At 40.4% G+C, this 27,286-nt stretch overlaps 2 protein-coding genes across 4 annotated transcripts in view; one reads left to right on the top strand and one right to left on the bottom strand.

Moving 5' to 3' along the window:
* The window catches only part of IFT140 (intraflagellar transport 140), an 82,939-nt gene that overhangs the window by 40,077 nt on the left and 15,576 nt on the right, over positions 1-27,286 (top strand). The gene's annotated exons all lie outside the window — the stretch shown is intronic.
* TMEM204 (transmembrane protein 204) lies at positions 36-27,181 on the bottom strand. The gene is made up of 3 exons (XM_059484815.1): positions 26,179-27,181; positions 13,915-14,070; positions 36-2,196 (listed from the first exon to the last, which is right to left on the bottom strand). The coding sequence occupies exons 1-3, from the start codon at positions 26,456-26,458 to the stop codon at positions 1,952-1,954; spliced, it is 681 nt and encodes a 226-aa protein (XP_059340798.1). The 5' UTR covers positions 26,459-27,181; the 3' UTR covers positions 36-1,951.

Here is a 27,286-nt window from a genome sequence, read left to right as displayed (position 1 = left end):
GTCTGAATAGCAAAAATGTCATCACTAGAAGAAAATGAACCTTCACAATTTTATTTATACATCTAAAATAATCACATCAATACTGAGTGTTACAGATTTACCAACCCCATAGCTGATTTTTAAATTTACATATACATTATTATAATATGGATATTGCAATATTAGAGGAAATAATATAATGTCTCTTAAATACTCCAATATTTTATTTTAAAAAACACTGCATTTAATCATAACATATTATTTCTGGAATTCCTTTTTTTTCCAGAAAATTAATGCAGGCAGATGAATACTAATCTTAGTTGGTTTTTACAAACCTACTGCTAGAAGAAACTCTTTTTCAGCTTTGTGGTATTTCCCCTGACAGTTTAGAGCAGTGCAGTTGCTCTAGAGCATCAGTCTCTGTGGAGTGTTGCTCATTTGGAACATGGTGCAAAGCAGCAGTCGGGGTTGAGTTTCTTATCACATCCAAACTGAGTGCAGAACAGAACTCAAGAGCCAGCTTGATGATCACATTTTAACAAAGTGTAGAAATAGTGATAAAGAAGCAAAGCAGTGTACTCAGCTGGGAGCAAGACAGTAGTCCTAAGGAATTTCTAACACTCACAGCTCATGGTCCCTCAAACCTATCACTAATTTTGCTTAGAGCAGCATTCTGAGAGTACTTACACACCTGTCATTGCCTCAGGTTCCTGATCCCACATATTCCTGTATAATAATTTTTGACGTGCTGTCTTTCTTTCTGGAAATTATATGCATATGACTTTTGTGAGGCCATGTGCTTCTCTGGGTAAGGCTTATAAACACTATACCTAATTCTAGAGGCATTAATTTTTCACTTCATTATCATATTAAGCTATCAGGCAGGTTGTTTTTAAATCTCAAAGTCCTGAAGTCCTGTATATTTGTCTTATTCTCCAGTCTGGGTGCTTGAGTGGCAGCTCTATTCTCCAATATTCCCTGTGTTATGTGGCTCTGAGCATTGCTGGGCAGAGCTGGTGTCCTGTCATAGCATTCTAATGCTACAGCAAATGTTATAACTAGCTGGAGAGAAAATAAACCAATTTGGGCTGGAATATTTCTTGTAATTATTCCCAACAATGTATTTTAATCACATATCTGATTCTTAGGGAGTTCTGGTAGCCTCCTGTGGATATTTTCCCTCAATGTAATATTGAAACATTTTTTCAGCAGCATTTGTGGCCTGTTCTAGCTGTGTACCCTTCTCATTTTTAATGTCTGTCTACGCATAGGACACTAGCAAACCTGTGTCTCAGGATACAAAAGAAATGTCTGAAAAAAATGCAACTTAATTCTTCTGCAATCCCTTTCCTTACATGAGAATAGTTAGAGTTGCTTTTGCTTTTTACTCTCTGGTCTGTTCTGGGACTGGGAGCAGGTGTTGCAGCTAATGAGAATCCGTTCCTTGTAGAGAGGTGAATGGAAGGACTAGAAGTCATGAAATTTGGACTGCTTTTAAACCCATCACTTTATCTATAGTGAGTTTTCTGCTTTTGCAGATTGCCTGTTAACTCCCAGGCTATTGTCATTGGTCTCCTATAGCTTTTTGTGTTATTTTTAAGGAGCAGAAGAACTTGATGCAGACAGAGAAAATGTGTTTGGTTCCCTCTTTCCTGTATTCTCATTGCACACAATTGGTATCTTTTCCGGCTGACCCTGCTGCCATGCAGCCAACCCAACAATTCTGTGCTGTACAGCAGAAGGAGAGTGCAATATAGTATTTTATATATTTATATATTTATATATATATATAAAATTATGTGTTTTATACATATGTATATAGATGGAGCCCATCTGAATAATGATTGAGGGCCTCTGCCCACACAAGTGAACATTGTGATGTCTTTCAACCCTTAAATTATAGCATATATTTATAGAAAATAACTCCAATGCAGATCTCCTTGGAGATCTTTCACCTTTCAAGTGTGCTCTTTCAGCACGGTGACTCGACATAGTCATTTTCCAAGCCGTGGCGAAAGCGAGCGGTCAGGGTGCGGCTGATGACGATGACGCGGGGCGCCATGCAGTCCTCGCGCCGGTGCAGGATGTTCCAGATGAGAATGGCAGCTGCCAGCGTGGCCAAGAGGCAGGCTCCGATGTTCAGGTAGCAGGACCACGAGAGGTTGGTGTACGGCCCGATGCGGTAGAACGTCACCAGTCCGATAACCAGAACAAAACCTGCAGACAGAATGGCAGAGTTACTTTGAATTTGGCAGAGTTACTCTCTTGAATTTCTGTAGTGGCAAAATGCCACAGAATCTCAACATTTACTGACTCACTCATAGGTCCCTACAGCCTTTCCATCCCTATTATGATGTGCTGGATGTGTTTTTGAAGGCATATTTGGGCCTCATGACACATTCAAAGAGAGTCCCTTAAACAGAGGCTCAATATTAAGTTTTAATCTGTTCACTCTAATTAAAATTTCCTACACCCACTGACCTGTATTTCACCTTGGGTTTTTTCTCCCAATCATTTGAATCACTTACACAGATGTCCTTTTTCTTCCTCCCATTGCCAAAAGAGAAAACAGCTGTATTAATGATGATAATAATTTCAAAAGATTTTTTTTCACAGTTTATACTCCTATTCTGAAATTTAAAATGTTTATTAAAGCAGGCAACTATGTAAATTGCAAAGATGATGAATAGCTAAATATCTTACAGAAATAATAAAAAGCATTGTATAGAAACTTAAAAAAGGGGAAGGTGAAATAAATGGAACTTTGTGGTCCTACTTTTTCCTGCTGGAAAAAGGTATTATGAGGCAGTAGTAATGCTATGCCTCCAGAAGCTCTTGAAGGCAAAGTTTCTATTGTCCTCATAACTTTAGACACAGTACTAAGTTCCCTAAAAGGTAGGTAATATTAGAGTAATAACAGTGCACTTGTCCAGCATTTCCATTCAGATGTCACAAAGCGATTTGCAAAAAAAAAAAAAACTAAAGGAAAAAAATCTCAATCTCTTTGGTGGTTACATTACTGATGAATAATAGTAATGTTATTTCAGAACTGAGGTGGGGTAACTGTTCAAGTTATGCCAGAGACCCATGTTAGATCAAGGGGCAATATGCATCCCTTTACACTTCCTTTTTCATGTTACACCTGCCCATTCCTTGAAGAATGCATTGATAACCACATGATTACTTTTCTGCTCTCTGTTTATTGTATTATCAGAGAACCATACAATCCCAAGATGATTTGGGTTGGAAGGAACCTTAAAACTCATTGCATTCCACCCTCTGCCATGGACAGGGACACCTCCCGCTATCCCAAGTTTCCCCAAGGCCTGTCCAATCTGCCCTTGGACTCAGCCAGGGATGGGGCAGCCACATCTCTGGGCACCCTGTGCCAAAGCCTGCCCAGCCTCACAGGGAAGACTTTCTTCTAATTTTTCATCTAAACCTGCTCTCTGACAGTTTGTCCATCCCTTGTCCCCAGTCCCTCACCAGCTCTCCTGGAGCCCCTTTAGGCACTGGAAGAGGCTCTGTGGTCTCCCTGGAGCCTTCTCCTCTTCTTGAGGCTGAACATTCACAGCTCTCCCAGCCTGACTCTGGAGCAGAGGGGCTCCAGCCTAGTTTCTTCCTGCACCTACTGTCAAACAAAACTACTTTTCAGCTTTTTAAAAGAAATTCATGGATGTAATCAGATTGAAACAAACAAAAAGAGGCAAATATGCCTCACTAACCAAAAAAAAATTTCTCTCTGTTATCCTACACACTTCCTTAACTGCCACCATAACAAAGGAATGTCACTGCCAAAATGACCCCTTCATGAAGGAAGACTGGAATAAATAAATATCCATGAACTGCCAGAACATATCTGGACACCATCTTCCAAAGTTCATGGGCAAGGAGAAGTCAAGAGCAAGTCCCAGTTGCTGCTTGCTTTTTTCTCAGTTAGCCACAGTGCCTGTGCCTGCAGACACTGTCCCCATGGATACATGGCAATCGTGTGACCCCTGGCCCTGGTCCTTGATTTTCCATGAAAGAGCACATCCTGAGTGTGCATTGTATCAAGCTTTTTTCTTCAAAGAGTGCTAGTAATGCAGTGAAGATGGAAAAGACACAAGTTGCATACAGATAAAAAACACAGAAGAGGGAAATGACATACAAGTAGGAGGAAAAAAATCAATCATTACCTAAAGGTGTGACACTTGTACTATTCTGAGAGTCAGTAAAATGAAGGCTGAATCCGCCTCCTCATAATACAAACACTGAATGAATATTCCTTCAGGAGCTGTCTGGCATCCTTGGTTCTCTTGTGTCTACCTAGAAGGTGCTTTGTAACAGGTGGTGGCATGTCCAGAGAGGGTTTGGAGTGAAGCACTTCTCTCTCTGAGGACAAATAAGGAGAAATAGGTTCTTATGGGAGGAGTAGCTCTTTACTGCTCTTTCCCCACTCTGATGTTAAAAAAGCCTAATGTACTGTGGCTGGGTTTTAGGTTGTTGATACAGTTGTAAGGACACAGTCACTCCTTGGTTTTTTCAGTAAATCTGGTAGTTATTTTGTGGTTCAGCTTAGTTATAAATAAACAAGTTTTATTTGGAGAGAATATGGCCATGTGAAGTGCATTGAGTTGTAGAAATCACTGATCCATACAATAATGGTTTGCCATTGCAAATAAAATATTTTCCCTTCATTTCCAGTGTCAGTCTCCAAATTCAGTTTGTCCTGAGGCAGATGGTAGAGAAGAGAGTGGGAGATTAGGTTCTGTTTTGTGAGTGAAGGTTTTTTAAACTTTCCTCTGAGATGGCTTGGTTCCCCATCTGTGGAGACAGGATGATACAACTTCCTGTGTTTATTTTGTATTTCAGAGTATTGGGAGCAGAGCATGCTAGCTGTGATATGCTTATAAAGAATTTGGATGTCTACATCTTCCTTTAGGTCTTATAAGGATGATAGACACTGATACTGCTTTGCAATCCCCTGTTCAATGGATGATAGATAGCCATTTTCTTATGAAGGTGGGAAAAGAAGAGGAAAGGCAATGCTTGCACCTCCTGCAGCTGAGTTGACCAGCTTCATCTCCTCGTGGTTTAAAATTGGCAGGAAGGAGGGTATTGATATAAATCAAGAAACCCATCTTACTTAGTTTGGCATATGAGAAGGCTTTATGTAATCAGTTTTCCTTTTCAGTTTTCCTTTCAGAACTTATTTTAAATTCATGCACACTTTCACAGGGAATCCATAAAGTGTTAATTTTTATTTTTTTTTAAGTGTGAAGAAAATCATAAAACCGTAAGCAGGTAGAATTTTGAGCAGGAGCTGTTTGGACCAGTGACCACTCACAGGTGCCTCTAAGGGACAGTTATAAATATTAAGTGCCTACTTCCCACTATCTTGCAGTATTTTTTGAGGCTCTCTTGGCAGAGAGACATGGGTTCAGGAATACCAATTACACAGAGTAAACCTAATGCTATGTTGTGTCTTGCAGCTTAATTCCCACTGTAGGAATATTTTCAATATTTAAAAGTTTTTCCAAATACCCAGCTTTTAATGAAATTATTTCACTTTGTCTTTCTTGCTTTTGTATTACTTATGGCAAATTACTGTCCTAAATAGCTTAACATCTCCGTGTTCTATCTGATGGGGCAGTTATCTACCAGGGAAAAACACTAAGGCTTCCTTCCAGGTCCCCAGATAGAACTATTTTTGCTAGGAGGACTATTTTCCTTCACAAGCCCTTTGCCTGATCCCTGCTTAGAGGAGCAGCCAGTCACACAAGAGGCTTTATCTCCTTTCCCAGTTCTGTGCCAATGGCTGAGTGAGGTGGAGGGACTGGGTTTGAGAGCTCCTTGAACTGACAGATCACAGGAGCCAGTTGCCAGAGCTCTTGAGTGAAAATGTGCATTCTGCTTCAGATCCTTTGCTGTAGTTTAGAGAGGAGCTGACATAAGAACAGACAAACACATCACAGAGGCAACAGAGGTGGAAGCACATTACTGTAGAGTTTATACAATTAATTTTACAGTTCTGCAAGAGTCACAGAATAGAAATGTAACTGAGAAAGTTATTTTCCAGCATTCTTATTTCATATTAGCATGGCTTGATGTGTAAATTATAAATGTAGGAACTCCAGAGCAAAGGCTGAAGAAATTGTAATAATCCAAAAAACTGAGTTTGCATAGGATGGTGCATTTCAAATTTTGATGAAGGCTGCTTTTGTGAAGATGACGATGTGTGAAAACCCCAAGGTTTGCTTGAATGGATTTTGTCTGTAACAGCTTAATCAAACTTGGACTTTTTGAAGCAAAGTGTTCCAATGTGCTACATATGTTTTCCTTGCCCTTAGAAGAGTCTTGTTGTCTTCTTGTACACTAGCCAAGAACTGGGGTGGAACATTTACTCTGTCCTCTAAATGACTGGGCAAAAATATGCAGTTCACATATTATACTATAACTATATTTGTGCCATATAATAGTTAGAAGTATTATTATATCTTACAAAAATTAACCTTTTTGTAAGAATAGTCTCCAAAGCTTACTGTGGATAGGTATAGGTATTTGTAACAGATTTTAGATAGGTATTTCAGATAGGTATTTGTATTTGATTTTAGATAGGTATTTCAGATAGGTATTTGTAACAATGTCTGAATTCAGTTTCAGTATTCCAATAAAACACCTAGAGGAAAACAGCTGGCTTCTCAGACTATTTCCCATAAACAGCTCTACTCAAAATAACCAGAAAATTGCTCTCTTTGCCATCAGCATTCCTGAGCTAACAGTGTGAAATACAGGTTGACAAGGGCTGTAGAAGGGATATATTTCTTTAAATTTATTTATGAAAATATTGAGCATTTTAATCTGATTTTGTTTCTTTTCTGTTTTGTAGTGATGACAGGACTTTGAGATACACGGCTCAATTTCCCTGAATTAATTTAAATCCATAAATCAATTTCAGATAATTTTATTGTATATTGTCACAAGACTGCACAGAGGCTACAACTTCACTAAAAATCCTGATGAGATTGAAGTGCTTTTTTTTCCCCATTGAACTGCTGTTTATCTCTAGTTGTTTCCCATCTGCAGTAAAACAAGCTGGGAGGGGGGTGGCTTTTCCGCTGGGGAAGGAAACAGATAACGAAGCCACTCAGAAGACTTTTGGTTGGAACAGTATTGACTGGTAGTGGGGGTGGGTTGGGAGAATGTTACTTTTTGAACTTACATTTCAGAACTGTATGCTGGATTTCCTGTTTGACTGAGGCAGAACTCTAATAGTCACTTTTTTATTTCTGTGATAGTTTGTTGATGTTTTTTTTCTGACACCCCTGGATGCTTACTCTTTCTTTTTATTAGTATACTGATAGTGCATTTGAAGAAATACACATTGTTTTTTCTAGTTTACCAGAAAGTCTATATTGGGATTTATAATCCTCCTCTTTACATCTTGTCCTGGAGGATGACTTTTGCTGTCAAGAAAAGGGAGAAGGAGGAAAATAGAGCAGCCAGAGTGTTGAGAATACACTGCCTACGTTTGTGCAGAACTGCAAACAGAGAAGGGAAATATTTCACTCCTTTTCTGTGTACCCCACCAAGTTTCACAGCGACTCTTTTAGCTGGGATGAGTCATGTGCCTCAATGGGCTATTTGTAGGAGCTCAACTCTATTTATCAGCATGAGACAGATTTACAAAGTGATTCCTATAGGACTTATGCAAATTATTTATAAATACCTTTTCTTGTATCAGCTTGGCACAAAAGAAGTTTTTATGGTTGAAGGCAAATATGGGGCATCTGGAACAGTCACGTGCTCTTCATTGTAGCACCAGGCTGGATGATGCTTTGGTTTCTAACGCCACAGGGAATTAGAGTGTGACTATTAGAGTCAAGTGACTTTTGAGGTTTCAGTTGTACATTAAGTACAATAATTTGAGATTGGGGTTTTTTTGTTTTTTGTTTTGTTTAGTTCTAATTTAAAATTTCCTTCCAAAGATTTTGGTAGCATGTAACATCTTAGAATTAAACATGTGAGTAGCACAGCTTCTCAGGGGTGATAAGACCCTTTTGTTGCTCACTTTTCTGAATTACAAGGGCTTTCCACTTGTGTTCTTTGAGCTTGTCAGTCCTTGTCTTTAACCTGATGAGAGATGTAGTCAGTGTAAGGCAGTGAATCCTACCTTATGTTGGAAATCTTTAACCAGTTTAGGTCTATTAACAGTGAACTGCTTTTGTTTGTTACTTTTTGGAGGTTTCCTTAGAAAGTATGCCAATCTTTGAATGGAATGGTGAAAAGTATTCCCAGTGAACTAGGCAGAATTCCTCTTGGGCAGCTGTTTAAATAAGGAGGAATATGCAGACTCTCACACTTGATATCAACTGTTAGCATTGCTTGGCCTCTTGGGTTCTGAGGCAGCTGGAGCAAATTAAAGCTCTGCTTTAATGTAGTAGGCCTCATATCAGGCACAGCTATGGGCTCCTGTCTGGAATAACCATGGAATGTTTTGGGTTCAAAGGAATCTTTTAAAACCACCTCTTTCCAATCCTCTTGCCAGAAGGCAGGAACACCTTCCACTATCCCATGTAGCTCCAAGCCCCACTCAGCCTGGCCTTGGACACTTCCAGGGATCCGGGGGCAGACACATCTTCTCTGGGCACCATGTACCAGGGCCTGCCCACCCTCACAGGGAAGACTTTCTTCCTAGCATTTAATCTAAATCTTCCCCTTTCCAGCTTAAATCCATTCCCCTTGTCATTGCTGTCTGTCCATGTAAAAAGTCTTTTGTTAAGCACCCTTTATGTACTGAAAAGCCATAATATGTTTTCCCCAGAGCCTTCTCCTCTCCAGGTGAGCACCCTGAGCTCTCCCAGCCTGGCTCCAGAGCAGAGGGGCTCCAACCCTTGGAGCATCTGTATCACCTCCTCTGGGCCCACTCCATAATAATAGGTCCTCGTCTGTCTCATGCTGAGGATCCCAGAGCTGCAGGTGGGGTCAGCCTGAGCAAAAATAGCTGTGCAGAGAGAAGTAGTTATTGACAGATTATATTTTTGGACATTTCAGCATCATCTTCTGCTTTTATTGTTCAAGTGCTCTGTTCTTCTCTGGATACATCAGAGGGTAAGAGCTGCGTAATTGGATCCAGCAAGGCAACTGGGTTTGAAACAGTTTTAGGAGACATCTCCATATATATATAATGTGCATGTTCATAAGCAATAAAGTGAATATTTGTGTTGAGATACTTCCTATCTCACGCACTTTCCTCTGCAGTACACGTTCCTTATGCTTGCATATCCAAATTATATGTGTTAATATCCAAATTATATCTGTTAATAATTTTTTTTACCGTATTTCTGATCAGAATATGTGCCCTTGACATTGAGATGCTACAAGAACCTGCCTGCTGCTCTTATCAGAGTTTAGCCTTAAAGAATACAGGCAGATCTTCCTGCTGCAGCTATACCAGATGAGGAGTTCACCACACTTCTTGTGAGCTACGATCCTTCCCAGTTTGCTGGTTCAGCTGCTCCTGGGAACTATTTCCAACAAAATAAATAATATAGACATCCAGTTTTTAGATCTTTGCAGATGTGCTTCCTTTTGCAAATGTGCGAAAACAAAATCACTTTATTGTGATATTTGTGGTCTGCATAAAGAATGGGGAAGTTTGGCACTGAGGGTGAAATAAAATTGACAAATAATGAAAACATTTAGCACAAATCAAGCAGTCAGATTCTCTATGTTTGCTATGACTTTTAGATTTTTAGGTTACTTAGAGCATTTCATTTACTTGCTTCCTTTTCAGGAAGTTTTAGGTTTACAGTTCCATAGAGTTCATCTTAGAACGGATCTGGCTTGAGGGTATATCATGAAGCAAAAAGGTGGAAGGAAGTAATACAGAACTCAGGATCACACTGCTATCAACAATATCTTCAGCCATGTTTTCCAGTGGCTGCTGTGCTGTTATTTTCTACATAGACATTTTCTGGATATCAGCTAATCTAAAGTGGTTGGAGAAGATTATTCAAAAATGGTCTGATTTAATTTTAAGAGCACAGAAATTAGAGTATACCTGAGCTCAGCTTTTCCATGATGCATTAGGGGTCTGGAGTGAAACACTTTCATCTGAAAAACATGTTGGGCAAAGCTGGAATGCAATGCTTGAAATTCAGGAAAGATGAGACTAATTTATTTGGCTGTAAATGACAGGCTCAGTGGGAACATGAAACTTTTTAATCTTCAGGATGTTATGTATTAAAGTTATTTAATGCTGAAAACAGACTGGCAAAATATTAATCATGATTCAGGCTTATTGCAGTCTTGGACATTCAGAAACCAGGATGAGATGTAATGTAAATGATATTCTATCCCAGATTTTTCCTATTAAGTTTCTAATATTTCTCTCTAAAGTCTGTGATAATCATCACTGGATAAGATCAAGACTTGGCTGGAGCCCCTTAAGGCCTGATCCTGTCTGGGAGGTTAATGTTTGTAGTAATTCAATATCCTCTGAAGTGCATTTTCTTCCCTGTGCTGTTAGTATGGATTTCCCTTTCCAACAGCCCTTCTGTTGGCTGTTATCCATCCTGTATTCAGCACATGGAGTTTGTAACAGGTCCTTGGAAAAAACCAGAAACCCCAAAACCCTCTAGAGGAAAATTTCTGAGCGTTGACACAAAATTCCATGTAAAACGCTGGTTCCATTTTCACTGGGAACCTTTTCCAAAGCAAACAGATCACTTCCCTGTTAACAGGGAGGTGTGAGGCTCTGGAGCTTTGGAGCTGTGTGAATCCCATTGCTGTCCCAGACAGCATTGCTGTTTCCTCTCTTCTTTGCTTCCTGGGGCTTGATTTTGTGTCAGAGGTCCATCCTTTTTGAATGACTGTCAAATGCTTGTGCAGGTGGCAGAAGTGAGGAAGTGGTGGAGTCTGGAGCCACTGCAAGCTCTAGTGGATCTAAGATCGTTGATTTGAGCTTGTGATAGACTTTGGAGATAATACCTAGCACTCTTAGTTTTCCAAGCCAGCAAGGACTTTTATTCAGGCCATGGGAAACTGTAATGAAATCCACACAGTTTCAGTTGAGTAAAAACAAGAAAATTGTGGGTTGAACCTTTCCCCATAACACAAGATTTCAGTCTACCAGTGACCACTGTGTTCTCTTCAGCACTTGTTGGCATATTCCAGGATGAAAGGTAGAGATCAAGGAGAAACTGGAATTAGAGGGAATATGATTCAAGATAATTTCTGAAATTACTGAAAGGATGAGGAACTGCAGAACAATTCTTCAGATTATTTGGGTTTTGAAAAGGAAAAAACAGAAGGTTGGTGCTCGTGTTCTTTCATTTGAAAGTGATGATATAAACAGAAGTTTCACAGCCAGTGCTACAGAAATGTTTAATAAGATCTAAGTTTGTTCATTCTTAAACATTACCTGCCCTTCTCACACAAATGATCTGTCTGACCTAAAGTACCTTGGCTTTAACTCCTCAAATGAAGCAGGAGAGAGCCTTGCAGGGGTTTCTCTTGGATTGTTTGCATGGGACAAATGCTTTTAAATACAAGTGTCATATTTACTGTTCTGAGGTTTTTGCTCCATACTGCTCCTTTTCTTTGAGAATGACTGAGAGGTTACTGTCTCAGAGTGGAGACTCAGAGCCTGACAATCACCTGTGGCTCATATGACGTGTGGTGGCCACTGTCTTCCCCTTCAATGTGGAACTCTCAGTCTCCAGATGCAGCAGTAGCCCTTCATCAGAGCAGTGGATTTGCTGGGCTTTCTCACTGCACATGGGTTTTGTCTGATTTCAAAGACACATAATCTATAATGTCCAAAATGCTATCCCCTGAGCCCAGTCCAGGGAGTTTAGTGAGTGCAAACTCCTGTTTAGTGAGTGCAAATTCCCAAGGAATCAGCAGTTGATGTAACCCTTTTCTAGAAAACTAAGGAGGTCTCCAAGAAGTCTTATTTTATATTGGGTTAATGCAGATATGGCTTCTTCCCACTTTTTTCAAAAGTATGCATTCTAGAAGACTTTAGGTGATTGTTCTGGATATCAGGAAGGAACTTGTTTAAACAGAAAGTTACAATGAGATAATGAGATGTAAAATGAATATCATGACTTCAAGGCAGAAAACCATCTGATGATGGTAAAGGAGAGTGTGGCATAACTGCAGAGGAGGCTGGGGAATGGAGCAGGGATAATCACTGTGTTATTTCTGCAGATTCACACAGCACAATGTCTGTCCTCATATCATCACAGGCTGCAGCTCCATCCCTTCATGTCTTTTGAACACAGGCAGGCAGATTGACATAGGCTCCTTGATCCAAAAGCTTCTTCAGCCATTCTCATTAGTGTTTTGTTAATCATTCTGCCTGTGGCTTTTCTCCCATGTCCCCTCCCAGCACTAGGGATTTCAAGGTTCAGCTTGCATAACAGGTAATAGCAGGCATTTCCTCCTCCTGTGTCGGGATATCCTGGCGCCCTTCAGTCTCTCTCTGACTGTGTTTAAAACAGACTCCAGCACAGGAAAAAAAAAAAAAAAGGCAAAAAAAAAGAGCTCAGTCTAAAATTAGCAGCCATGGTAGAAGAAAGACCCATGGCTGTCCCCTGTGCTGTTTGTCAATGAAACAACACATCCAAACAGGGCCAGAATGCATTTCCGCTCTGGAAAAACAGATCACGTTTGGAGAGAATGGGAGAGTACAGCAGGCATCACGCTGAAAGTCAGGGAGAACTATCCAGAAGGTATCCACAGTTACACAGACACAAAGGGGCTCTAGGGAGGGCTTTTATGGCAAGGTTTATATCTGTGTTTTGGAAGCACTGTCTCGTGCTTGAGGCACTTGCTGCACCTGGAAGATGGATCAGGTGCTTTGAAGGTTACAGAACCTCTGCAGTCTCCTCCTCCCATCTGGATTTCAGGTTCCTCATCCTTAGTATACCTAAAAAAAACCTAACTATTTTATTGCCATGAGACTGTGCTTAAATCACCTAGGCCAGATTCTGATCTTGTCTTTTTGAAAACCTGAGGTCTCTGTAGTTTTATGCCATTCTTAATACTTTGAGTTGTTAAAGTCAAAATTAAAACTTTAAATAAAGTGGTGTTGCTTTATTATAACCCTACATTCTTTACATTAAGAAAATATATATATTGTGTGTGTGTGTGTGTGTATGTATATATATAAATGTTGTATTTTTAATCTGATCTTGTAATCAGCTTGATTGTTACTCCATTAGTGATAAGTTTCCTGCATGGATATCGTCTAGGATTGGATTCTTACTGTCATGAATCCTGAAGTTACTTACTTTATGTAATAATGAAAGGTGTTATTGCAGAATGTTTACACTTAGTTGCCACTGCTATCAAAATGGAATTGTGATAAACCCATTTCCTCTTTTCCTCATGCAGTTCTGTATACAGTCCATGAGAACTGCTGTGGGAATTTTATTTATAGCAGTCAGTGGTATGAATTGACTTTGGCTTTCTTTGCCGGATTGCAGATGTATGTTTGTCAAAATCCAGCTGGTGGTCATTGAGTAAAATTCAGTTAGCTAAAATAAAATAATCATGTTTCAACAAGGCTTCAAAAATTTGCCCAGCCCTTCCGCTCTGCCTTCTTGAGTTCCTTGAGTATATTTTGCCCTGCTAAATTGTGGGATTACTGTGTACCCAGTTTGTCTCTTATGTTTGCCTTCCTGGTTTCATAGGAAATAATAAAGGCTTATGGTTTTTTTGGTTGCCAGAAGCTCATTGTGATACATCCCAGTTAAAAGCTTCTGTTCAGGTACTGCAGAATCTCATGGGGAGAGCTTGTTGGAGACAATGAACTTGGTTTTAGATATAAGCCTTTTTGTTATTCTTTGTCACTTGAAGGTGTATAAAGTAAAAGAAACACTTTTCCACCTGGGTTTAGGAGAGACTGAGCTCTTTTCCATCAGTAGTAAGAAGTGGACTTACTGGCAAGCTGGAACACAGCAGCTATGGCCTCCTCCCACCACTGGGCATCCTGGGAGATGATGGGGAGCTCCATCAGCCCCAGCACGAAGAGGAGCTGCCCGGCAGTCAGAGCCACCGTGGCAATGAGGTTGCAGGCACGCATCATGTCAAACTGCACTAGGAAAACAGAGGCAGCAGAAAGTTACAATAATATAAAATCATGAAAAAGAAAATCCTGATTGAGCAGAAGTATAAAGTTTGTCAGTCCACAGAAAACAATTCTTAGACAGCAGTCCCTTCTCCCAGCAGTCCCTTGTTCTAACTGCCTTTCTTGTGGTCTGATTAAGAAAGGATTTTCTTCAGGATATGTATTGATTCCTTCCTTTAGTTGCACAGCATCCCATAAGTATTGCTTCAGTGCATGGAACAAGCAGCTAATTTCCCAGACTGGCCCACTGGTGGTGCTGGAATTCTCTTCACTGAAGATTCTACCTAATTCATAGCCAGAGTTGTTTGGGGCAGGATTGATGTTTGTGTTTTGTGTGACACAGAGTGAAACAGAACCATAAATAGTTTTTCAAGATCCTAAAATAATAATCATTGCTAGAACACACCAATAACACCCTGAATTTCTTTTTCCCCTAGTCCCTCTGTATTGTCCTAAAAAACATCCTGTGGATTTTAATGCTTGGGTTTTACTGGTTTACAGAAGCATTGTAGAGAGGATTCTTAATTTTTACTTTTTAAATAATTTATTAGTCTTTGGGATACACTGCAATGATCCTTATATTTCCATCTGTGTAATGAGGGAGATGGTTGAAATGAAGATATCAAGGCTTGGCAGTTCTGAATGAGGTGTTAAGGCATAATCTGCATGTACAGGTAAAAAGCTAGTTTTTAAAATAAGGTGTGTGAGAGTGTGTGTGTGTGTCTCTGTTGTCTGGTGCCAGGACCTGAGGGAGTGGCTGGAACTGTGTCAGGGCAGAGTTATGTTGGTTATTAGGAAAAGGTTCTTCCCCCAGAGGGTGGATGGGCAGTGGAATAAGCTCCCCAGGGTAGTGGTCATGGCTCCAAGGCTGCCAGAGTTGTGGTTTGTGTAGGATGCTCTTAGTGATCTAATGCTTTAGTTTAAGGTAGTCCTGCAAGCAACAGGTAGCTGAACACAATGATCCTTGTAGGTCCCTTCCAACCTGAGATAATCTGTGATTCTCTATTAAAGAACAAATGCAGCAATGATTACACACATGGACATCCACAGTCTTGGCTAGAAACCTGATTAAAATGTGTCTCCCAGCTGGCTGCTGAATGGCTTATATCAACTGCAAAGTTGGGTACTTTTAGTCAGACTTCTTTCCTGCTTTTCCTGTTCACCTGATGGATGCCCTGTTTTTATCCTTTTCCTTCTTCTCTAGCATAAGGTGGGAGTTACAAATATCATTGTTCCACATTGCTTGCTAATGTGTCATTGCTATTGTGAAATAGAAGTTGCACTATGTGTAAGTTGGCATATACTAGAGAAAGACTCTGGAGCAGATTTTTTAGGAGTGCTTTAAGTTTGGTGGATGCACTGACCATCAGAAATTCGTTCCTGATCTTCCAGGGAGACTGCTAGGAAATGCAGAAAACAAACCTTGATATAAACAAGAGTAAATTTAATTGTGTTAATCATGACGTCTGACCTACTTTTGTGTTTACCCTTTATTTTCCCTTCATTGCCTGTCTTCAGCTTCCCGTGTTCTAAGTAGCAACTCATGATTTAATTAAAATGTAATAAAATGCAGTATTGTATCTGAGGAGTTAGTTAAGAACCACAGTCCATTAAACTTCTTCCATTGAATAAAATGTTAAGACGGTAACATACTAAGTATTTTTGGCTTCTCCTAGTGAGTTAATTTCTGATCAGTTACTCAGAAAATTTGTTCAAAGATTTTGTGTTTAACTTCTCAAGTTGCCCTTTTAGCATTGGCAGCATTTCCATCTCTTGCCATTTTGAATGCTAGCAGATCATGAAACGCATTGGATGGGTAACAGAATCACAGTCAGATGAGCTTTTTAAACACCAGTAAACTTTGAATATTCAGAGTTTCTATTTTTCCACTCAAATGGACTTCTATAATGCTTTGAGCACCAGTGCTTGCTGAAGAGATAGTAGTGACTTTCAAAGGAGAAGTGCCCAAAGTAAGAGCAGGTTTGCAACCATTATTAGTACTTTCATTTGGTGACAGAACTATCTGTAGCATCAAATTAAAAAATTGTTGCCATAATGGATTCTCTTGCCTTGCTTGTATATAGTATGCAGGAGCTCAAAAAAAAAAAAAAAGCCTCTGTGTATAAATAACCTTTAAAAGTCCGAAGTTTATGCCAGAAATACATACTGGCCCCTGACAGAAATTAACACCGAATTTTTGCTTTTGCTCCTGTTTGTGACTTTTTTAACATTTAACTTAAAAAGTATTACAGACTTAAAGCTTGCCACAGGTGATGTTATATCATGCATACTAAAAATAGTATGTTTCTAACTGTGAGTCAGTTGAACTTCAGATCAACTCAGTTGTATCTTTACAAAATAGTTATTTGATCATTGTCCTCTCCTGCAGCTGGAAGTGCATTGAATGGGTAACATGATCTCTGCTGCTGTTTGTAAGAACTCCACACTTAGGAATGTTTCTTGGCCCAATACACTACCACTATTCAGAGACCTGTGGAAATGCAGTGGGTGTTTTGTGTAGCTGCTCCTGTTAACCAGAAAGAAGGTTACACATGGTCCATGGAACTGCAGCAGGCTGATGATTTGTAGAATAAGAAGGATGTAGCTGGTATGATTTCATTAAATGTGAAGAAAATTATGTTTACAGAATAAAGTATTACAACCTGAGTACCTTCCCATCTCTCATATGAGAGATGTTGGTTTATTCTAACAGGTTTAATGTATGATCTGTCATCTTTTGGTTTTGTTCTAGAATTGCAATTATTCCTCTTAGGGGAAAAAAGCAAACTTAATGCTCATTTTCAGGCTAAACAATTCTATGATTCTGAGGTCATCAAGTCAAGCTGTGCCCAAGCACTGCCAAGGCCCCCCCCAATCATATCCCCAGGTGCCACATCCACACATTTGTTAAATCCCTCCAGGGATGGGGACTCCACCCCTACCTTGGGCAGACCGTCAATGATATATAACTCTTATAATAATGCATAAAGTCCATTCTTCTTGCAGTAGAGCTTGTTAATTGTATTCAGCCTGAAAATGTGAGGTGACTGTGCTTCCTTACTCACCATTGTGACTTTGCATGCTGTCAGCTCAGCACATTGTAATTGTATTTTGTATGTACACAACCCTAAGCTGAGCCTCTGCACCAGCATCTCTGGCCTCTTTTTAGTGATGACAGCCAATGGACAGTGTAGATCAAGAAAGGGAATTGAGTGTGCAATGTTTAAGTATTTCTTCAGAGCTCAGCCCAATGCCGTTGAAGAGGGAAACCTTGTTGAGGAAGGCCAGGCCACAGAGCTGTTTTCCTGCTTGAATGATTGCTCAAACCAGGAATAAATATTTATAATATCTTATAAAACTGGCTGCAATATAGTTTTTGTAAAAGGTGTGAAATTGAGTATTTACCTTTGTGCTCTTTTACTCTATTTTAAATTATATGTACAGCAAAAATGCCTCAATAGCGAGCTTTAGTCTATTTTGATGAGTTTTCTATAGATTTAATAATTAGTACAAATTTAGGATCAGCTGTTCAGCTATTTCAGCTTTATTTATAGTAGCCATGATTCCAGTGTAACTTTTTGTGGCCACTCCAGACTTCATTAACTTTTGCGCTTTGTTTGTTAATGACAGTTAGTAAAACCAGATGGTCATAGTGGGTTTAGTATCTGCACAGTTACTGGTGGCATTTGTGTTAACCCCTCACTTCTAGAATCTATTGCCTAAGACTGTCATGACATAGGTATTTTGGATATTCTTCTTTTTTTTTTTTTTTGTCAAACTCATTATTGTTAATGTCAGTCATCTCTTGAAATTTAACTGTGATGGAGTTCTCTGTGGCCAGAGGTGGATGTTTCCTGTAGCTAGAGGTCAATAATTCCAGCACAATAGACCTAGACACTGCAGGAAGTGTTCATTCCTTTGTGTGTGCATCTGACAGGTGAAAGAGGGAGGACAAGCCCTCCATCCATACCTTTTCACCTCCCTTAAGATGCAGCTTGGCTGTTGAGAGCTGGAAAGGATTGGAGCTGAATGGCTCCAAAAACTCTAAGTATCTATTGTTCATCAGCATACAGTGCTAGTCTCTGCCTTTTTCCTTCTTGAAGCCCACTGTGGGCCCCATTTTCTCAGAGAAGCAGTTCATTCCTGGACAGGGCATCCAGCTGGGACTCTTGTCCAGCCAAGGGAGTTGGCTTAATGAATTCTGCCTTCTTTAAAACAGGGATCAATCAAGAGTCAAACCCCAAACTCTAAGGATGAGACCAAGTCAGATTCCTTGTTGTTTTGCTCACTTCCTAAACCATCCCTATCCATCTGGATTAGAGATGTTAATTTGATTTTCTTATTTACAAGCAGCAATTTTGTTGTTTTGATCCATGACAGCCCCAGAACTGTTGGTGTTATGTTCCAGGATAGACCCAGGACAGTTTGCAGAAGTAGGTTAGTCATACTGGAGAGTAATTTGCAATGTTTTGGGATGATGAGGAAGAGTGGTCTCACTGGAAGATCACGTTATGTTAATTGCTTAAAATGCAAGCATTTCTTCCCCTTTTTTGTCTGCATTGAGGGAAGAAAACAGTTAAGTGGGAATTCAAGCATTTTAATGGTTAAGAAAAATGGCTCCAGATATTTTCATAGTAATCTAAAACTCCCCCTGGGAAAGACCCTCTTGATAAACAAAAATTTTAGTGCAAACTTTAATCCAGCTTCTGTGAGGAAATTGTTAAGTATCCAGCCCTGGGAAGAAGCTAATGACCACACATTTATTCAGTGCATGGGGACAGTGAGGATTCCCAAGCATCTCTGTATGGCTTCACAATCTCCTGATGGACTCTGAGATGCAGGGGCTGACTGGGAGTGTGCTGTTATCCCTGTCCACTGTGGGGCACAAAATCTGTTGCATCTCAAAAATGGTACTTAAATTCTGAAATTGCTCTTAAACTCTTAACAATGCAGGATGGGTTATGCTCAGCTGAGGGATGGTGCCACCTTAGCTTGCTGTGAAGCTGATTGCATCTATGATCACATCCATTCTTTAAATCTCCTGAGGGATATTGCTTCTTAGTTTTGTAATGAACGGAATTTTAAAAAAATATTCTATTGATGCTGTTTCCGATGGTTCTTGGATTTATTAATTACTTGGTGAATTATTGAGGACACATTCTCACATGTACTTGTTTGTCCTTTTAAGTGCTTCATGTTCATACATTACTTCATTCTGGAAAAGAGAATAAATGGTTGTGTTTCTGGACAGAGATTTCCAATTGATTATAGATTAAACTGGTAATGCTCCTTACACTTCAGTTGCTTCACTTACTTTTCTTAGAACCCTTTTTCCATTTCTTGTGACTGTGTTAGACTTCATCTTCTTTTATCTTCTGATAAAAATCTAACTAGATAAGTAATTCGGTTTTATCTAATATAATGAGAGATTCTAACTGAGCATGCCGTTTTCCTCTTAGAACTTGATGTTTTGCTGAGCTGTTATCCTGAGATAATAAACGCATCATATTTTTCAGCCTTTTGGAGTAATTTTAAAAATCCACATTATAGGGACTTCAGAAATGCAAACCAAGTACCAAGATTACGAAAAGCCAGAATAGTGTGCTTGAACTTAGATGGATGAAAGGCAACAGTCAGAAAGAGCAAAGCTTCTGTCTTGCTGACTCTTACTTATGGTCTTGCTGTTCAATAACCTGAGTTCTAACCTGGAGAGCTGGATTCAGTATTAATAAATAATTTTAGAAGAAATCTTTAAAATTAAAAAAAGCAACACTTCGGTCAAACTTTTGGCAATGAATCATGTGTTTCTTTTGTTTTGGATGTCAGCAAAGGTGAGATGTCCTCAACAGTCTCTGCAGCTGCCATGGAAATCAGGTGAAGCTGTGCCTTGGACACCAAGAGAACTAAGAAAGTGCTCTTGGTGTCCAAGGTACAACTGCTCTTCATTTTACAACACAGGCATAGGAGCTCAGCATTTACTGTTAAAACAATTCTGAGATAATAGGGACAATAAATAGAACCACTGTAATTATCAGCATCATGCTGTGCCTCCCAAACCTGTGCTGTATTTATGAAGCCTTTGACATTTAATTTCTTCTGTCAGTTTAAACATGTGGTATTTATATTGCTAAGCTCTTTGAGTATGAATTAGGAAATTTATGGAAAAACTTAAAAAGTACTTGTGAAACAAACTAAGCCAAGTGTTGGCAGTATCTCAGTGCACCTTTGCATGACTGTGTCACTGAGACCATGGGAAGGTTTAAAGAGATGCTTATGTGATTCAAGTGTATATTGATGGTCAGAATAGTCACTATTTTTTTTTAAAGTGAAACAGTTCTGGATTTCTTTTTTGCCTCATACCCATTCCACATGATTCTGTTGTTTGCAGGTCTCACTGACTTTGTCCTGAAAAAGGAAGTCTCACCTGCTCTTCTTAAAAAAATCTTTGCAAGTAGCCATAGAGCTTTCAGCAGCAGGAGCCTCAGTACATTCTGTTGCTGGATGAATATCTTAAAAATTAAGAATGTGTGGATATTTCAAAAATTCTTTTGTTTTTTTTCACCTCCTGGAAAACTTTCTGGAGCATGCAATTTTTGCTTTTCTTTTGCTTAAAATATAGTAATTTAAGGAAGAGTTAAGGAAAAGGAATGAAGCAGGGAAAGCCCAATCTGGTTTTGCACAATTACAATAATGTTCTGATGTGACAAACTGGTGGAATCTTCCAAGCCTTTAAGTATTTTAGAACTTAACCATTCAGCTCATCTAAGTGTGAAACTTCAGATTTGAATATTTATTTTGAAAGGCAGACAGATCTTGTTGGGGAGAGTGTGGTTGGGGGGTGTTTTTTATAACAGCTTCACTTGTTACTTTTGAAGACATGGCTCCATTAACTGTTTTCAATATAAGCAAGTGCTTTTGGTTAAGTGATGTGCACAGCTATTTCTGATGAGATATGAGTTGTCAAGATATCATGATTTGCTTCTTTATAAATCTCAGCAGGCTATTCTGATAAATGCATTCATCTGAAATTTTCAAAAGCTCCAGAGCCATTTTCACTCATAATGCTTTAATTGATTTCAAAGTCTTGATGGCAAGAGTAACCAAGCTCCAATTGCTCTGACAATATTTCTGTGCAACACTTGTGGATGTACTGCATTGAAACATGTATTAAGTTCATTTTCCTGTCCCAAATCCCAAGGAGTTTTGCACTTTTCCAAAATGAGTACACAAAATTGCACCCTGACATTAAAATGAGTATTCACTCTGAATTGAGAAGCCGTGTCCCTCAAAATTCATCTCTACTGGCTTCCATTATTAAATTAGTAGTGTCACTTATTTAAATGTTGCTCATATTTCAGACATTAGGATGGGAAATCACAAACCCTGAGCTGCCAGCTGCCCGTGCTGCCTCATCTCTGTGTCTATCATGCTATATATATAATGTGTATAATTAGGGTTGGGGCTTTTTTTAATCTGATGGTAGTTCCTGTGTTCTCCAGATGCACTTGGCCTCCTTTCTGGGTTTCTATGTATGGAAATATATATATATGTAGACAAGTAACATGTTTATAGCACACTCTGCTGCTTGACTCAGCCTAGCTTCCAGCCAGCCAAATTTCAGAGAAATTGGAAATTTTGGAGACATTGGAACTTCATGTAAATGCAGTGGACATGGGCATTAAGGTGAATGGCTGCCTCTGTATCAAACCTCAGCTCCTCATTCCCACTCTGAGCAGCATCCTTCCTCAGCCAGCAAACGTCCCCATGTCCAGGTGTGTGCAAACCATCACCTGCCCAGGCTGGAGAGGTGTTTACCTGATGTACTGTGGCAGTGATGTGGCTGCTCCTGATGCTGTGCCTCTCCCTGGCATCAATTACACTCCTTGGTAGAACTGCAATTGCCACAAGCAGTACAGCTCTGAGCATCAGAAGCTGAAACACACATCCTGCTGTTGCAATTTTCCTTATGTCTCTTGCAGCCCTGAAGGACCCAGTGAGGTTTTCTATCTTTTAAACCCCTCCCTATTCCTGAATTTCTACATTGTTCCTAATGTTCTTTACACAAGGAGGGACAAGCTGGGACCTTGGCTGATGAATAAATCCTCTCCCTGTGCCCATCCAGAGATAGCCTCAGAGCACAGCAGAACTTAAGGGTATATTTGACCTCTACAGTGTGGTTAAAAATATCTAAGATGATTTCAAGTAATCTAGTGTGTTCATGCAGTATTCCTGGCATGGTACTTGGTCAGGACCTAGGTGGCTTTGAGAAAGGCTGGTTCTGAGAGGCGTCAGTGCTGGTGTAGCTGCGTGTTCTCACCACTCAGGGTAGCTCACGTGTCACTCTGTGGGGCCACATCTCTGGGTGTGCTGCCCTTGCACGTGGCATGGGCACAAAGCTCAGTGTTGATTACTCATGGCCTGCTGTCTTACTCCAGCTCTTATTGAGGCCATGAGGCTACTACCTCTGGGCTTTGCTGAAGCATAAAAAGATGCAGGCAAGAGCAAAATGTTCCAAAATTTTTCAACAGCTCTGAAACTGCAGCTCCATAATCTTTGTCAAATGTCTTTGACTACACTGAGGTGACAGGAGAGTTAGGCTACCTGGCCAGGTTTCCTTAAAGTGTTTGAAGAGGGGCTATACAACCTGAGTTCTCAGTGAAGCGTTGAAGTTTGTATCACTCAGTGGTTTGTCTAGGCTATAAAAGCTTATATGTACATCCTCACAGCTGGGCTGATTCTCAACATAGGTGAAGGTTTCAGATCTGAGAGTTTATTACCACTAAAAAAGGAGCAATCTCAGTCCTCCTTACACTTTTATCACTCAGTGTTAGCAGCAGCACTTGTTGGACTCTGATACCACTGCTTAATCCAACGGAGAATATCCACCAAAAACCCTATCCCACCCCATGTCCAAAACTTCCACCCTAACCTGGGGATTCTTTTTGCTGTTAGTAATCTGAACCATCACAGAAGCTGTTCAGCATCACAGGCGTTGAAAGAGAGGTGCAGGGCTGCACAGCAAGAGGGAGAAAGAGAAAGGTAGATAAAGAAAAGTGAAAGGAAGGGCCTGGGATCTCCATGTCCAGGAGCAGTGAGGTTTGAAGGACAGACTTGGAGTGCTTTCCCATGGAATCATTTGCCCATGCTTCTGATGCTGTGCCTTGCAGAAGTAGTTCACATTGCAATGTTTCATTTCCCTGTATTTTTAATATAATTTACCCCTGCCCCTGGCTTTCTTTTTGGGTTTTTTTGACATTTCTAGGAAGAAATCCTTCCCTATGAGGTTGGTGAAGCCCTGGCACAGGCTACCCAGAGAAGCTGTGTCTGCCTCTGGATCCCTGGAAGTGTTCAAGGCCAGGTTGGATGGAGCTTGGAGCAAACTGGGCTAGTGGAAGGTGTCCCTGCCCAGGGCAGGGGTTGGTATGCAATGGACTTGAAGGTTCTTTCTAACCCAATCCATTCCATGATTCTGTGATTTCAATGGGAGAAAACAGCAGGCAGAGAAAGTCAGTGAAAAGCAGGTTCTAAGAATGTATTTCTCTTTGCCAGGAAGGAAGCCAGCTCATAGTAGTGTCTCTAGTTGGCTGTTAGATACATACTGCATGTACAGGAGTCTTAAGCATATGGACAAGCAAATTCCCAAAGAGTTTACAGTTTTTCTGTTGAACTGTGAGATAAATAGCTTGCTTCTCAAATATGTTTGTCTGTATGAGTATATAAATACATTGTTTCACAGAAGCCAGATTGTGGCCTCTTTTGCACTGCTATTACCAGAACAGCTTTTCTATATCGTTCTACAAATGGCATCCAAAATACTTTGTGGTATTTTCTTCCTTCATATAGTTCTTTTTAGATCAATGTATGTATATGCATACACACACACCCCTGCATGTCTGTGATTTATCTACAACTGACAGATGAGGATTGCCATAGTATTGCTAAAATAATGTGTGATTTCTGATTAGAGAAATCCTTTAGGATGACAAATCCATGGATGCAAGATCAGGCTCATACCAACCATGTGTACATCCATGGAAACAAAATTGTCGTAAAAATAAATGCCACAGTCGTGTTTCCTACTGGGTTTGTCATGACAGCTGCAGGGGAGGGATTTTCCTTTAAATGCTTTATCAAGATTCAGAATTGGCCTTTGCTTACTCTTTGCTTCCAGATTAAATAGGGAATGGATGCTTTACTCCTATACAGATCAAGTCCCTGGGCTTGAAAAGCCTCCTTTAAATTAGAATTTTAACAGTGATTGTCAGATAATTCTTCTGAGCATTCGACCATGCTATAATTATTACTTGGAAATTTTCAAATTTTCTGTCACATTATCCTACAGATACACATCAGAAAGTGCTGCCCAGATGGTTCTGCCATGCAGCTAATATCTCTCCTTGTTAGGTACCACACACTGCCTGGCCTGCACAGGGCAAGAAATACAAGCTCGTGTGTTGAAAATGCTGCAGGAGCCAAATTCACTCTGCAGGAGCTCATTCCAGTGCTGAGTACATAACATATACTTTTACTATTTGTGAATGTTACACATGTTCTTCAGGTTAGAATATGGCTTATCAGTATTAATTGGGGAAGTGATTCCAGAGATGAAGCTGAAAAAACACATCAAGGAACTTCTCCCACAGTCTAATCCTTTTTATAGCCATTTATTTTTATAAAAAGTTCTTTCAGTTAGAAGTATTGAAAGGGTAAGGACTTTAAAACATTTGAGAAATTTTCTGGTTTTGATTTATGCAGCTCAGTATTAGCAAATGTTCAAAAATGTTTCTGTATAATTTTATTGGAAAATATAATCTATAATGGGTCCACATTAAAACATTTTTAAAAGAAATTCCTCTAATATTTCTTTGGTTTCTCTCCAGAGAGATCTAAGAAACTCCAAGGACCAGTTTCTCTTTCTCCACATTTCAAACCATGAAAAAAATCTGGTTTGAAATAGTGTGTTACAGATGCTGTAACATACCATCCCTCGGAGGTACCAGAGCTGGTTTTGAGCATCCTTGAAATCTTGGGAGAATCCTGTAGTCTTTTGGGGCATGGACTTTATAGCCATTTGTTCTGTTAAATTCCATGTCCTGAAGGGTGCAGTGGAAGCACTGATTCCCCTTGGAATGGCTGCTCACAGCCCAGCTGCTGGGGGTGGAGGGGGTTTAGGGGAGAAACCTCTTGGCACCAGGGTAGTTGTGGTCCCAGCCATGGTGTCTGCAGGTATTTTGGACAGTCTTTAAGGTCCCTTTCTACCCAAGCCTTTCTGTGATCCTGTTCCAGCACAGTTCTGCTCTGGGAGAGCAGGGTTGCACCATTAATGCTATGAATGTGATAGGTAAGGTTTATTATTTATTAATCAGTTCTGTAATTTTCATGTCATCCAGTAATTTTCCCTAGCTCAGTGTAAGCTATTTGCATTCTTCAGATCCCACAATCTGTGAAAGTGCAAAATGAAAAATACACCATGGGTAATGATTTTTGTAGTCACCAAGTTGTGTATTAATTGTATTTTTTCACCAAGAAACATAGTTATACATTTTAAGACCTTTCTCAGTTTTACATGTTTTTACCACAACTTTTTCTGATGTTTCTGCTCCTGACATTTCCAACCAAAGCAAATAGAACATGTCGTTCATTGCAATACCTTTTTGGGTTTGGGTTTGTGGGGTTTTTTTTAGTTTTAGGGTATTCAGAGCAACTATGGTTGCTGTTGTATTGAGGAGGAAGGGATATCTTATGACAGGAGCACAGGAGGGAGAAGTGAGCCCAAGATGTCTCTGAACTTTGGGCTTACACTTCCTGGATAATTTTTTCAAAGCAGATCAATTGCTGAGCTATATAAACCAGGCAGCACCATGCAGATGACTGGTTTTGAGGGAGAATGAGGAGTTTAGTTCACTGGTGGACATCATACTCCTTAATTTCTGAAATTAATTTATTTGGGAATGAATGTGAAGAGATGTTTAGACTAAGACAGATAGCATGATTTCAGGGTTAGGCCATTGAACTCCTGGGGACCCACATGCACCCTATCAGTTGTGTCTGCAGAGAAGATAAGAGGCTGCACTTACGTTTGACAGTGCTGCGTGACTCCTGGAAGCCAGCCGACTCTGAACCCCAGCCCAGGGCTTCACACTCCTGCTCCTCTCCTTGCCCGTGCCTGGCACTGGTGCTTGCAGCCCCTCTGCTCCGCTCTGCCAGCCAGCACATCCTCCAGAGCCCCACACTGCGCTTGCGCCCGTCCTCCAGCGTTTGGTACACCCAGTTGGGGGTGAAGGCAGCCGCGTTGTTAAGGATGAGTGAGACCAGAGCTACCAACACAGCTGTGGCTACCAGTTTCTGGACAGTCATATCTGACTGTCAGCTTGCTGCCGGACTCTAGTTGCAGACAACACGAGGTCCCAGTCAGCTGCAGCACATTGAAATCGGGCTGGGAACCGGCGGCTGCGCTCGGTGTTACGGGGCGCTAGAGGACATCACCGTTCATTCTTGAAGTCAATTCCTGAGGGATTTCTGACCGAGGAAATGAGAATTTTGTGAGGTAGATAGGAGAATTCCATAAAATAAGAACACAAAGAAGCTTTGTTGCCCTTCCCAGCGTTGACTTATCCGCCTTCTTGCACTTTGATAAGTAATGCCAGTCTTGTGGTGAACTGGATGACAGGGAGGTCCATTCCGTGTTGGATGGAGTGAATCCAGACAGAATCCAGTCTCAGAGCAGGAGAGCCTGAGCTGAGGTGGGGCAGAGGTGAGATAGGATGCTCCCTGTAGCCTGCTGAGCGCTGGGTCCTCCAAGCCAACCCGTGCTGCTCCAAAAGCCTAGGTTTGGGTGCAAACTTCAGAATATCCTGCAAACGGTGACAGATATCATCCTCGCCAAGCCAAGCCAGAGGGGAATGCGGTCACCCCAAAGGTGATCTACAAGTCTGGAGTATCTCGAGGAGGTTGCTCTGCCCCGTCCCTCTCCGAAGAGCCGAGCTGTGAGTGCCGGGACGAGAACAGCCACTGCGGTGAGGAAAAGGCCCCCCCCACCTCCCACCAAGAGGAAATCGCTGTTTTTTGTGGCTCGTTTTGGTGAACCTCAGGGCGTAGTCGACTGCAAAAAAAAAAAAAAAAAAAAAAAAAAAAAAAAAAAAAAAAAAAAAAAAGAGAGCCACTGCCACGGCAGTCAAACATTAA

This window comes from Ammospiza nelsoni, chromosome 17, assembly GCF_027579445.1.
Source record: "Ammospiza nelsoni isolate bAmmNel1 chromosome 17, bAmmNel1.pri, whole genome shotgun sequence".
NCBI classification, from domain to species: domain Eukaryota; kingdom Metazoa; phylum Chordata; class Aves; order Passeriformes; family Passerellidae; genus Ammospiza; species Ammospiza nelsoni.
Note: the sequence above shows the minus strand (reverse complement) of the source record. Positions and strands in the feature narration are given on the sequence as shown.

Bases quoted from the DNA above. Each gene is read 5' to 3' on its own strand.
- TMEM204 (XM_059484815.1), bottom strand. From the start codon at position 26,458: ATGACTGTCCAGAAACTGGTAGCCACAGCTGTGTTGGTAGCTCTGGTC. The intron at 14,071-26,178 runs GTAAGTGCAGCC...CTGTTTTCCTAG, and splicing joins GTCACGCAGCACTGTCAAAC to TGCAGTTTGACATGATGCGT. The intron at 2,197-13,914 runs GTAAGTCCACTT...TTCTGTCTGCAG, and splicing joins TGCTGTGTTCCAGCTTGCCA to GTTTTGTTCTGGTTATCGGA.